Source organism: Sordaria macrospora, chromosome 5 (genome assembly GCF_033870435.1).
Source record: "Sordaria macrospora chromosome 5, complete sequence".
Taxonomy (NCBI): domain Eukaryota; kingdom Fungi; phylum Ascomycota; class Sordariomycetes; order Sordariales; family Sordariaceae; genus Sordaria; species Sordaria macrospora.
This window is the reverse complement of record NC_089375.1, coordinates 3,022,172-3,034,991: the sequence shown is the minus strand read 5'-3', so window position 1 is coordinate 3,034,991 and position 12,820 is coordinate 3,022,172. Positions and strand designations below refer to the sequence as shown.

Genomic DNA, 12,820 nt, shown 5'->3' with positions numbered 1-12,820 from the left:
TCGATGTTCGGATGCTACTGTGGATGTCTCAGTGGCTCCTCGCCCTCCGATTGTGCCAGCGTTTGGAGTGGATCAGGCGAGATATGCGAAAGCTCAAATGCGGAAAAAGATGTAGAGATACTATGGAAGAAAGAGGACAGGGTTTAAATAAGTCTGGACCGCAATCGGTCTGGCCCTTGGCAGAACTCCCCCCCCCCCCCCCCCCCCCCCCCCCCCCCCCCCCCCCCAAAAAAAAAAAAAGGATCGGAACGCCGATTAAAAGCTGCGTGATCGACTACCGAAGGTAACCACTTGCGACGGTCTGTGTTCCATCATCAACGACTCCGTGCCCAAACCGGACTGGACGGTGTTCCTGATACCGATGCCCTTGCTTTTCTGGTCTTGCATTATCAGGTTGAAGAGAAACGCTCTTCGCCCGCCCGTCTTGTTTGTCTCCGGTTTCTCCATGGTCAAGTCAAGCAAGTGAGTATTGAAAAGTAAGTCTGCGCCGAATGTGCCTCTAGGACACACAAGACGTTTGATTAGGCAGGTACCTTTCGTGGAAGACCGATGCTTCAACCTCTTACTACATAAATGATGTAATACGTATTCATATCACACTCTATTCCAAGTCCAATCTGTTCATCAAGGGGCATGCAACATCGCCGAGCGTGATATGAGCCGCGATAGCACATCCGCTACTTATTCTACTCTGTCAACCCGCCTAGCCAAGTGAGCCAAGTTACCTCCGACCGGCCCAAGGAACATCCGTGAGTTGCTTTACGACCTCAAGTGTGCCTTTTCGTCTTGGTCTCCTTAGGATAGTGTGAACTCCATAACATACAGGTACATGCTGCCAGCCATTGATGGTTCGATTGGAGCGTATCAACATAAAGATGACCAGTTTGACTTGGTATCGCCAAGAAGGGAACGGACATCAAGGTTCTCGGTTAGGCATTTACTCACCGCTTACTATGTACACAGCAACACCAGAGTTCCAAACGAAGAAAAAAAAGAATCCCAAAAATGCCTGGACATCAAGGTCATCTGGAAAGCCTGTTAGGGGCTCCTTGTGTCTTTTCCCAGAGTCTTGAAAGGGGAGAGCTAAGCGCGTAGGGTTCCAATCGGTTGCCCGTTACAGATACCACATCGACCCTTGCAGTTCGGTTGCTAGTAGATAGTGCGAGACTTTATCGACATGATTCACTCCTCAGAAGTATCTTTATTCGCGCTGAAATCGCATTAAATTTTGCTAGGATAGAGGTAAGCTCTTGTAGGTTGCAATCTTATTTCATTCGAGTCTTTCATCATGGTAATTCCTTCAGAGTCTCAATGTTTCTTGAACAAGCCAAGTACCTCCCTATCGCCCAGTGTCAAAGCGCTCGCCCAGAGAAGCATCCTAAAAGCCAAAACACGCTCTGAGACGAATCTGTCACAGAACACCCAGGAGACACCTCCTGCATCTCTCCCCTTCCCGTTCTCGGTCCCCAGAAATCGAGGCTGAGCTATACCGTAACTTTCCACCGAACCATAAAGGAATTCAGACAATAGCCCAGGTTCCGGGGATTAGTGGAAACAAAATGAACCGAGAGCTATCCCCAGGCCCCCCCAGCTTGGGGATGTCCAAGAACGCCGAGTACTGCTATAGGTAGCAGCCAAGGGAAAAGTGTCATTGTCCCAACGCCTCCGTCACGTCCACAATCCCTGGGAAACGTTTCGTGACGGCCTCCTTTTTTTCTGGCCACTGGGTAAGCCCCGGATGCCGAAATGTCAATGTGACCGAGATGGAAGCAAGGGCTGCTTCCCTTGCTACGATCATTCATGCTGGCATCCCCGGAAATCGTGGGATCCGAAACTTCGAAACGGAAAAACCTCAAGTAGGGACTTGTTTCCTGTTCCTGTTCCTCTTTTTCCTTTCTTCTTCTCTTCTTCATCCATTGTTTTCTCTCTCTCTCTCTCTCTCTCCCTCTCTTTCTCTCTCTTTGGGTGTGTGTCTATTCCACTCATTTGTTTTTTTCTCTCTCGTTCTTCTTGCTGTTGCAACCTTCGCTTCTTTACATACTATCAACACCAAACGAGCAGGGACTCGCTACAATTGTTTTACGTACGACATAATATCCGGACTACTTGCCATTCATATTCACACTTCCAACGCATCCCCTTCCTGGTCGATAGGGCATCACAGACGAATTTCTTACGGATAAACCGACAAATACTCGTCTCACTCGCAAGAAGTAAGGGGAACAAGAAGTTCACCGAGAAGGAAAACCACAAGAAGCATACAATCAGATACCCAAGATGAAGGTCACGACAGCAGTTTTGGCCGCCTTGAGCCTGGCCCCCGTCGCACTCGGAAAGGTCGCTCACAACGTTTACCCCGACGTTCGCCGGGGAGACATCGCCCTTGAGGTCCGCGACAAGGGCAATGACAACAAGAACGCCGATGCCAATGATAACAACAAGAAAAACTCGCACAAGGCAACAGAGAAGGAGATTGCCGATCTCGCCAAGCTCATCGGTCTCACCGCAGGCCTCAACGCTCAGCTCAACCTGCTCTGGGTCAACCTAGGTGGCGGTTCCGTCACCACCATCATTAACTCGGCCAAGACCGTCACCGTGACCGCCACGCAAGCCGTGACGGTGGTCAATGGTGCTGCTGGTGGGGAAGCGACGGCGCCCCCTGCTGCCGACGTACCACCCGCCGCTCCTGCGACTCCCACCGAGCCCGCTGGCGTCGCTGCCCCGGTAGGAGGAGCCGCCTCCACGCACACCGTCACGGTCGGCGGACCGCAGGGTTTGGCCTTCAGCCCGGCGCAGACGCAGGCGGCCGTGGGCGACACCGTCATCTTCACCTTCCTCAGCCAAAACCACACCGTGACGCAATCGGCCTTTGATACCCCCTGCGTGGCGCTCCCGGGCGGCATGGACTCGGGTTTCCAGGCCAATGTCAACAACACCGTCAACCCTCCGCCGCAGGTTGCTATGCAGGTCATGGTTGACACTCCCCTCTGTATGTTGCCCTCATCCCTCGTTCCTCCCATTAATTTGGCCGACTCGCCTTGCTAACACCATCATCCTAGGGTTCTACTGCAAGCAAGGAAACCACTGCGGCAAGGGCATGGTCTTCTCCATCAACCCTACCCCCGAGAAGACCCATGCTCAGTTCCAAGCCCAGGCTATTGCGCAGAATGGCACCGGCACCGACAGTGGCATCACCGGCGGTACCGCTTCCGCTGCTCCTCCCGCAGCTCCTTCTGCGACCGTTGGCGGCGGCGGTGCCACAGCCGTCGCTGGTGGAGCTGCCCAAGCAACTGGAAACATCGTGACTGGTGTCGGCCAGGTCAACGCCGATGGCTCGTGCGTGTGCGCTGTCGCTTGCGCTGCCGGTTCCTTCCCTAATATTGCGGCCCAGGGTGTGAATGCCTTTGGTGGTGTTGGTGGTGAGTAGTTCGTCCTGCATCTTGCGTTCATTGACTATAAAGCTGACCCCATCCAAGGTTCGATTCCTAGAGCCATGGCTCTTGGTGCTCCTGCTCCTGCCTAAGGAAACACCTTGGGTGTGAGCATCTGATGCTTGGGGGTGTTTCTGACAAAGTCAGCGATAGAGAAGGGAATACTATGTTCTTTTTCTGTAGTATCCACGATGCTACTTGTATATTTTAGCTTTGCCTGACCGTGCTGATCTTGTCACCATGCACGCCTTCTCCGCGGCAAGTTGGCATGTGTTATCAGTTCCCGTATAAAGCGGTAAAGGGTCAGCCTTTTGCTTGGTTGGACGCATATGACTGGGTCGTATTTCTGGATGTCGCTGGGAGCGTTTCACATTAATAAATCTTTATTTCCCCAATGTTGTCCCTCCTTTGTTCTTACCTTTGTTGCTCGAATGCCGTAGCAATCAACAAAGGAACTGCGATACCTAGTCAGGTCAGCGAAAACAAGCAAACAAAACTGTCAAGCCAGTTGTACGTATGCAAAACAGTGGTAGGGAAAACCAAAGCCGACGGAGCACATCGGCGCACACAGAGAAGAGCGATCCGAGGTTGAGAATGCTTCCAAGAAAATGTGTCAATTCAAGATGATATTCCCACGCTCACGCCATGAATGCCCAAGCTTTGCTCCAAAAATTCAAGATACTCCCCAAGTCTTCCTTCCTGGTCTGTGACGCCGTAAAACACTCCGAATGATATAAAGATGGATGGATGGAAAGACCGGTCCCGGTTTGATAAAACACGGGGGCAGTTCCGGAGCTGCTCATAGTAGCTGTAGACTATGGAGGTAGCTTCTCCTTCGTTCGTTCGTTCGTTCGTCCGTCCATCCGTTATGTTGATGGGTATGAGGTGGATAGAGATAATCGCGCATCGAGATAGACGAGTTCCCGTTGATCAGATTCGGATCTCCTCCAACCACGCAAGTAGTTGGGTTTTCTGAGATGGCAATTTACTTCTTCTTGGCAGCCTCGGCAGCCCTCTTCGCGTCGGCTATATGGTAGAAGGATCAGTTAGCAAAGGGATTAAGACGGGAGTTGTCGATGCGATAATATTGATAATCGAGGGGATTATGGTTTCGCGCCGTAACTGGCGGTGGATAGCATGGAAAGTCAAGGGATAGGACATACCCGCCGCCTGCTTTGCCCTCATGAGGGCGGCGACAGCCTCCTTGTCGCGCTGCATCTCAGTACCGCTCTTGTTGTTGACCTTCTTCTGTTGCAGGGGAAAAGGCGGACATTAGCAAAAGCTCTCGACTGATGTCATCCTTCGACGTTGACAAAACATACCTGAGCAGCCTGCTTCTTGAGATTGGCCTCACGGGCCTTCTCTCTCTGGTTGCCGCGAGACATGGTGTTTGGTGGTTGGCGGTAAGAGGATGACGAAGCGAAGAAATTAGACGCGGTAAGTAGCGCGTGCGGGTAAACGCAGGGCGAGGTCGAAGAATAGAATTAAGGAGCGTTTCAAAAGTCCGTAGACCCGGTCGGGCGGTTGTTGTGCTCCCTGGGAGATCGCGGGTTGAGGAGTAGCTGGGAAAACTGGCGTGTGGGTCGTCAGGAGAATCGAGACTTCAAAAAAAAAAAGGTTTGGCTGACGTTTCGAACACGGGGGGGGAGAGGCAAGCCCGCTGCATTGATTGAGGTGCGCGAAGCTGAGAGGTGAGGGAGCCACTGGACCCACTCAAGAGCCCGAGTTTCTAGGCGCTTCGGCGGGAAGCGGACGGGCAGTTGCTGGGCTGGTGGTCAAGGCGCGACCTGGTGGCCAATCAAATTTTCAGCTTTGCAAAGAACACCACTGCGTTCTGGCATCTCTGCGCCAGGGATCTGGCCCAGTGGGTCATTGATCGGTGTAAGCGCGGGGGAACTGAAAGCGGGAAGTCGGGGGATCAGTCATATTCTCGGCTTTTTGTGCTCCGTGGGTTTGTTGTTTCTCTCGACAGTCCTTTGAATATCCTGAATGTTAACAACAAGAAGACTCGATTTGTTTATTTCACGAAAACGTGTCTGATGTTTGACCGGAGTTACTGAGAAGGTCCGATACCGCTGGGTAGTGGTGGTTGTCAAGCACAGACCACTAGTGGAAGAAAGAGAGACACGGCAGAATCAAGAGCAGTCACAACTCACGAGGTGTTGTCGACACATTGACTGTCTTGTGTAGAGACATCTAAAAGGTTTGTTGGCTTTGACTTTTGAAGTTTTATCTCTTGATATCTCATTTTGCTGGTTCTGTCTTGGATGATCAGGAACGCCCAAAGAGAGGATCCACCTTGAGCAGTCATTGTTTTTAGCGCCACCTCGGCAGTACCCGAACGCACGCACATTGGTGATGCGTCGTTGATCCATGGATTGTTTCTCTGTCCATCAGTCGCAAAATCCAAAGAAGCCGGATCAGACCTGACATGACTGTCTACAATTAACAACCCACAAAACTACACATCGATTTTTGACATTCCGCATCTGTTTTCCAAATCAAAGCTACTATTCTGGAGCGTTTGCTTGGGCACAAGGAGCAGGCATTTCCACATGGACTTTGTTACAATAAGGTACCAAGGCCACGGCCATACCTGAAACAGGCCTCGAAGATCGTCAACCAATCGACCCGGTGAGTTCACCCCAACTTGAAGATGCGTCCTAGTCACTGTCCAAATCAACCCCGGTAACCACTTAACGGAATCCCCTGCAAACATGCTCGCTTCAAAGAGGCGGCTGCAGGGGCATTGGATAGGAGTTGATCTGCACGTCTTTTTTATGCGCTGTGGGAGCCGCCTTGCGTTTACTGACTGGCTCAAACGTCGAGGCCGTGGAGCCATTCCTAGCTCGCCAGATATCTGGGGAAAATGGATGGGGATGAGAGGAAAAAAGAAACTTCGCGGCAAGCGAATCTGACTGGTCTGTTAAGCCTTATCCCACGGGTCCTCGCGTTCAGTTCAGTCCAGAATTACTTGAATCCCAAGTGGGACGACTTGACTCCTTGAGCGCCTACTGCTTCATTGGCCATGAGAGTTCCTTCGAAAAACGAGACCCATGCGAAACACCAGAGACCCAGACCCTTGCCGTCTCTATTCCTATTCATGTGCCGGGCCGTCAATCTTTCATCAATCCCTATTGTTCGACGGAACATTGCCTTGTAAGAGCGGGTGCGTCACTCCTCTGCCGTCCGATATATCAGTCGGCTCCCCATTGTGTGCTTTGCATGTGGCCCACCTACTCCCCATTCATCTGTATGAACAACTCGCTCCCTTTATTCAACCACTCGTAGCCCTATTGTCCCTGGGAGACAATGGCCTTGAGCCATCCTTAGCCATTCATTTCTTATTGTTACATAAATCCTCGATAGAATCCAGACTTCCACGGTCTCTACTTACTTTTTACGCCTTTCCTTGCCTTTGCCTCTTCCCCCGGATTCTTCCTCCCTACTCTTGGACAGAGAAAGACGATCATCACCAACATCTGCCAGTCAGATCCGTCTTTAGAAGAAAAACAAGCACAAGATATAGCAGTCTGCAGGTCAGAGGCTACGATAACGGTCTCATAGAACCATTCATTGTGAGTCAATATGCACGAGCACGAGCACCAGCATGACGACGAGCACCAGTATCCTGTACCGGACAGGACTGACCCGAACCCAGAATCAGCACTCGAATACGAGGATCCCAAGATGCTTCCCACGATCAAAGGCACCGGCTACCTAGTCCTCAATGGACTTCGAGCTCTCACCCTCATTGGCCTCGCCATGACCATGACGTCCTCTTGGATCATGATTGTCCTCTCCGGCCTTGGTGGACGCTTCGACTTCTTCGACTCGGCTTCGCACTTCTTCGTCTTCGCCGTCGCCATCTTTCTCTTCATCTCCGAGTTGAACATCAGGTCCTTCAGGGCTTTCTTTGCCAGGAACTGGCCCGTCCTCTGCCCAAGTCATTCGCTGGTATGGCTCGGTCTGGCCATGGTCGTCATGGGCTGCGCCATCATGGGCGATCTCGTCAAGCCGGCCTACTCCATGGACAACCTCGGACTTGCCATGTGGCGCCTCGTACTCGCCACGGGCATCCTCTCCCTCACCTTCGGCGTCTTCAACGTCGTCGCTTCGCTCATCTTCAACACTTCCGAAGGCGAAGGCAAGATCCGTCGACGAATCACGGCCAGAATGATCCGCAGCCACGGTGACCAAGCTAAGGGCATCATCGAGAAGCAGGACCCATTCCCGGACTACTACAGCACCAGCCAGGGCAGCTACCCCGAGGATCTGCCACCGGCCGTGAACAACCACTACTACCCCCCGGTCCAAGAGCAGGAGCAGCCGGAGCTGGACACCACTTTCAAGGCGCGGGCGCACAGGTGGACCAAGGCCGCGTTCCCCAAGAACTTCCGCAAGTCCGGCAGGTTCCCCGTCATCAGCGACCCCATCCCCAGCGTTGGCGTGGTGGCGCCCACTCCTCAGATGAACAGCACGGACAGCAAGCGATCTGGTGATCATGCCAATGTCGACCTCGAGCGCGGCGACAGCTTCCGCAGCAACCGCAGAAACAGTGGCGGACGCTTCCCTATTAACACGGGCAGTGCGGGAAGAAACAACAGCCCTCCGCCTCAGAATGACCGCTCCAGCCCCGTCTCGCCGAACGTCCAGAGGCCACCGACTGTGCTACACCCTTACTACAACGGTGGCAGGAGGAGCCCGAGTCTGTACAGCGATGCGAACATGTCCCGGTTCTAATCGGGTCTGTTGGGCATGGGCTAAGGGAGCATGGGTAGTATAATGAGTGATGGACGACAGGACAACTTCTGAAGATAGCCAGCATTTCTTTTCTTTTTCTTGTTCTTTTCCTTTCCTTTTCTTTTCGAAATACCCAAAGTATGAGATATCTGCATATGGTCAAGGCGTTTTTGTATTTTTGGCTAAGGTGCCTTCACGAGGAATGCATGGTTAATGGTTCAGTTTCGGGAGAGATCGACAAGACTTACAAGAAGTGAAGGCTGATAATGTCCGACATCGAGGGCAGCAATATCTGAAGATGGGTAATCGCCATGTACTCGTTGAATGGAGAAATGCATGAAGCAATATTTTATCTGAATCAATCAAGTTTTACTCGATTCAGTTCGTGACCTAGTAGCCAGAAGTGCCGGCCCAGAGAGCCGTGATGATGGAAGATGGATTGTCCCCAGTGAACTTGTGATGGATGTGACGGGGGATTCAGCTTGCGGGTGAAACAGAGGCACAAGGGTGGTCTGTGCATACTGATAAGATATGCACTCGTGTCGCGGCAGGCTAGCGGTACGTACCTTGATCATTCACGCACTTCCATCTTGTGTGGGCTCCAGTCACCAGTGTCCACCCTTTGCAGACAAAGCAACCTGGATTGCGAGGACGGGAGGAGCGACTTCTTCTCGTCACCAATCTTTCCCGCCCTCCTTCCACTTTTGCAGCTCGCAAATTGTGAATACAAGAAAATCGTACATAAATCGCGACAAGTGTCTGGTCTGCAATTGTTCTCTTGACAATCCACCCGGACAACCAAGAGGACAAAGACCTCTCCGAATTGACGCCTCAAGGAATCGCCAGTTCAGCAACATTCGCCTGCCCATCACCACCAAACCACTCTCGCCAGCTCAGCCCATCCATTTGACGGTCCCGTCTTCTGATCCTCCGCTTTTTCTTGCTGTTATCTTTGCGCCACATTTGCGACTTGTCGCCTCTGTCTGGCAGCCATCTGGAGTATTGTATACCGGCGACCGTTGACTACAAGAAGCACGCTTCGAATGGTGCGTCGATCGTGGTCGGGGTGACACATCAAAATAGAGGCAGGCCGTGGAGGATTGCGCTTGAAGAAGCAAGGACAACACAGAGAACAAGACAAGGCACAAATTGATCAAGTCGTGACTTCTGGTAGAAGATAAACTATCTGCCTCTGCCGTCTTCGAACTTGAAGACCAGGAGAAAAAGACTTGGGCCAGTTTGAGCATATCTCTGTGTGTGTGTGGTGGTGCATTCATTCCCTTTCCGCGCAAGCAGTCTACTGCGACAAACACACAAAAACCAAGAATCATTTTAAGGGTCTATCATTAGTGACGCGACCTTGAGTCTGTCTCTCCTTGTTCCACGTCTGCGGTTACTACCTGGCATCAGTTGACGCTTTCAACAATGACCACCGACGCGGCCGCTGATGTTGCTGAGGACTACCGGCAAGCCCTGGAGGACTTGACCGTAAACTCAAGGATAGAGATCGCGACTTTGACGAATATTGCGCGAGAAAACGCCATTCATGGTCTGGCCATTGCTGATGTCTTGACAAACCACATCAAAAAGGTACGCCACCTATTCACCACCATGAATCTAGCCCAAGAGACCCATGAGATACACCTCAAAAACATGTCTAATACTTCAACCAGGTCCCACCTACACGAACACTACCGGCCCTCTATGTGCTCGACTCGATCGTCAAGAATGCCCCGACACCATATGCCCTCTACTTCGGGCCTAAGCTCTACTCCATCTTCATGGGCGCCTATACCAAAGTCGACACTCCAACCAGACGCAAGATGGACGAGATGCTGAAGACCTGGAAGGAGCCAGTGGCGGGCGCGTTAGGCAACAAGCCCGTGTTCCCTCCCGAGGTGGTCAAGCCGATTGAGAACGCCTTGATCGCGGCCAAGAATGTTGCCCTTCAGGTCAACCAGAGCAGTTTTCAAGGGCAGCAGTATATGCTCCGCGGAGCCCGTCCTCCAGCCCCTCCTCACAGAGATACGCCCACTCCTCCCAATGTCCGGCCAGCGACACAACAACCAGGACAGCAATATCCGCCCCCTAACGGACATATGCCGCCGCACGGAGGAAACCCGGCCTTCCCTATGCGCCCTCACAATGTATGTGCCCCGTCTCCCTGGTTCCATGTCTTTTGTTGTACATGTATACTAACAACACTCCCAGGGGCCCGATGTACTCCTTCCTCGCGCTACCACCCAGTCTCCATATGGAGCTCCTTATCACCAGCCCCAGGCTCCTCCTCATCAGGGTATAAGCATAGAGAGGTTAAGAGACGATATCCAGCAGCTCATCGTTGCAGAGAGGGCCGAGTTTGCGCGGGATCCGCTGGACGTAGGTAAACAAACTAGACTGAAGGCCTTGCTGGATCTGCAGACCTTGATTCAGAGGCCAGATGTGCCGCAGGAGCAGTTAATGCTCGTGAAAGAAAAGATCACTGAACTGTCCGTAAACATGCGCAGCAGCGTTGCTACTGCCGCTGCTGGCGTAGTTCCCGTCGCCGCCCCTCCTCACCATTACAATCCCGTTCCATACACCGCTACCCCAACACCTCCGGTCATCCCCGGTGCTGTTGTTCCTCCTCCTCCTCAAGTACCCGGGGTTGGACGTCCTGCTTCTGCCATGGCCGTGCCGGGTCCGGGAGCTGCTCCAGGCGCCGGAGGTGCCCTGTCGCTAGACTCTTTGTTCGGACAAGGCGCTCTCGCCGCCTTACTGGCTGGTGCTACCCGAAAGTCTGCCACCCCTACACCATCGCAGACGAGCACGCCACAGCCTCCCATCGCGACGCCGATGATACCACCACCGGCTGTGCCACCGGTAGCAGCTGGAATTCCTGTTCCGGCTCCCTCTGCCGCTGGCAGCCTGGCAGCCTTAAACCCCGCCCTCGCGGCCGTCCTCCGATCACAAACACCAACAATGGCACCGACAGCGACAGCAGTGCCACCACCCGCAGCCTCGGCTCCTAAGCCCGCAGCCTCGGCTCCTCCCACCGTTCCCGCGGCCGCACCGCCGGCATCATCAATCACCAACAACCCGTCAGCCTTACTCGCCATGCTCCGACAATCTGGTCTTCTCTCCGGCGCTGCCGGTACTAGCACCACTCCCGTGTCCGTCGTCCCAACTCCCGTAGCACCCGCCGCCGCCTGGACCTACACCCTCAAACAATACCGCGGCCCACACCTCATCAACCGACTGCACGAAGACCTCGGTCCGCCCTGCACGCAGTGCGGCCGCCGCTTCGGTATCGACGAGGAAGGCCGGCGCAAGAAGACGGCGCACATGGACTGGCACTTCCGGGTGCACCAGCGGGTGACGGACGCGGAGCGGCGCGGCCAGCACCGTAGTTGGTGGGTGGAGCAGAGCGACTGGGCGAATTCTTCAGAAGCTATTGATATTGATCACAGCCATCGCTCCGATGCCGCCACTCATCCATCTGGAGGTCATGGCGGTGGTGTGCCAGGGCAGGACACGCTTAACTACGATGACGATGTGGATGATGATGATTACGATCCCGAAGCAAACTTTAATAGCTCATACAACAACGCCGACTCATTGTACCCAGGCGGCGGTGCTGCTGCCGGTGGTGGGGACCATTCGGGAGGCGGTCATGGTCATGCTTCTTCTGGGAAAGCCACGGCTAATAGGAAGGGGGGCAAAAGGGGCGGCGGCGGTCTCAACTACATCCCCGTTCCCGAGGACTCGGCAAAGGTCAACAACATGTGCCCCATCTGCCAGGAAAAGTTCGAGATGAAGTGGCTGGATGAGGCGCAGGAGTGGGTGTGGATGGACGCTACGAAAGTGGGCGGGAGGGTGTATCATGCTAGTTGCCACAAGGAGGTGAATGGCAGCGGCGCTGTTGGTGGGGATGGTGGTGGTGGCAGCAATGGGATGATGGGCATGAGCATGGGCATGGGCATGAGTGGAGGAGGGGAGAACGGATTTGGGGGAGGGAGGAAGAGGAAGGCCGAGGTAGGTTTTCATCACTCTTCTTCTCTCTTTGTTGATTTATGTCAAGTGAATTGATACATGGCTAACTCGGTGAAACAGGACGATGCTTATTCAGGAGCAAAGGGAAGGATAAAGTTGGAATATTAAGAGTAAAGTGCGAAGTGTGAGGTGGTGCGAGCCAGTCAGTCGGTCAAGTCGGTCAATGAAAGGGAATGAATGCAAAGCACATCTACATCTACATCTACATGTCCACAAATATCGAAAGTAAAAGAAAGGGAGGCGTAAGAGGGAATGTAAGTTGGAGCGCACTATTTGAGTATTCTTTTGGTGCGACGAGCATAGTTATGGTTTAGCAAAAAGCATTGGTATACACGACAAAGATCATCCTGTCCTATTCGAATACACGGTGACATCTTTGAAGCACCTTTGAGCTGCTGCGCTACTATAGGTTCCTTACTTTATATGGACTTGCAATTCAGATCCAGTGCATTTGGTTTCACGATTTCCTCACATGACACACATATGCATAGAGCGCGATACATAAAATTCCGGAGAAGCGCACTATGTCCACCTTTTAACAGTCACAAGCTTCCCGAATACACCTGAGTTTAATCTCGAATGGCCTGTCATATATGCCAGCCAAATGAGACCAG

The 12,820-nt window shown here is 53.0% G+C and overlaps 4 protein-coding genes across 4 annotated transcripts; 3 read left to right on the top strand and 1 right to left on the bottom strand.

The window, feature by feature from the left end:
- Positions 1-2,277: 2,277 nt before the first annotated feature.
- On the top strand, positions 2,278-3,523 carry SMAC4_02406 (uncharacterized protein; the record flags this gene model as incomplete). The annotated part of the gene is made up of 3 exons (XM_003350687.1): positions 2,278-2,989; positions 3,060-3,419; positions 3,477-3,523. The coding sequence occupies 3 exons, from the start codon at positions 2,278-2,280 to the stop codon at positions 3,521-3,523; spliced, it is 1,119 nt and encodes a 372-aa protein (XP_003350735.1).
- A 514-nt stretch (positions 3,524-4,037) lies between these two features.
- Positions 4,038-5,031, bottom strand: SMAC4_12758 (uncharacterized protein). The gene is made up of 3 exons (XM_024655201.2): positions 4,754-5,031; positions 4,595-4,679; positions 4,038-4,457 (listed from the first exon to the last, which is right to left on the bottom strand). The coding sequence occupies exons 1-3, from the start codon at positions 4,814-4,816 to the stop codon at positions 4,417-4,419; spliced, it is 189 nt and encodes a 62-aa protein (XP_024511115.1). The 5' UTR covers positions 4,817-5,031; the 3' UTR covers positions 4,038-4,416.
- A 1,365-nt stretch (positions 5,032-6,396) lies between these two features.
- On the top strand, positions 6,397-8,662 carry SMAC4_02405 (uncharacterized protein). The gene is made up of 2 exons (XM_003350686.2): positions 6,397-7,009; positions 7,093-8,662. Exon 2 carries the CDS (start codon positions 7,122-7,124, stop codon positions 8,172-8,174), a length of 1,053 nt encoding a protein of 350 aa, XP_003350734.2. The 5' UTR covers positions 6,397-7,009; positions 7,093-7,121; the 3' UTR covers positions 8,175-8,662.
- A 132-nt stretch (positions 8,663-8,794) lies between these two features.
- Positions 8,795-12,242, top strand: SMAC4_02403 (uncharacterized protein; the record flags this gene model as incomplete). The annotated part of the gene is made up of 3 exons (XM_066089769.1): positions 8,795-9,764; positions 9,848-10,321; positions 10,386-12,242. The coding sequence occupies exons 1-3, from the start codon at positions 9,600-9,602 to the stop codon at positions 12,240-12,242; spliced, it is 2,496 nt and encodes an 831-aa protein (XP_065947249.1). The 5' UTR covers positions 8,795-9,599.
- Between the last annotated feature and the right edge of the window lie 578 nt (positions 12,243-12,820).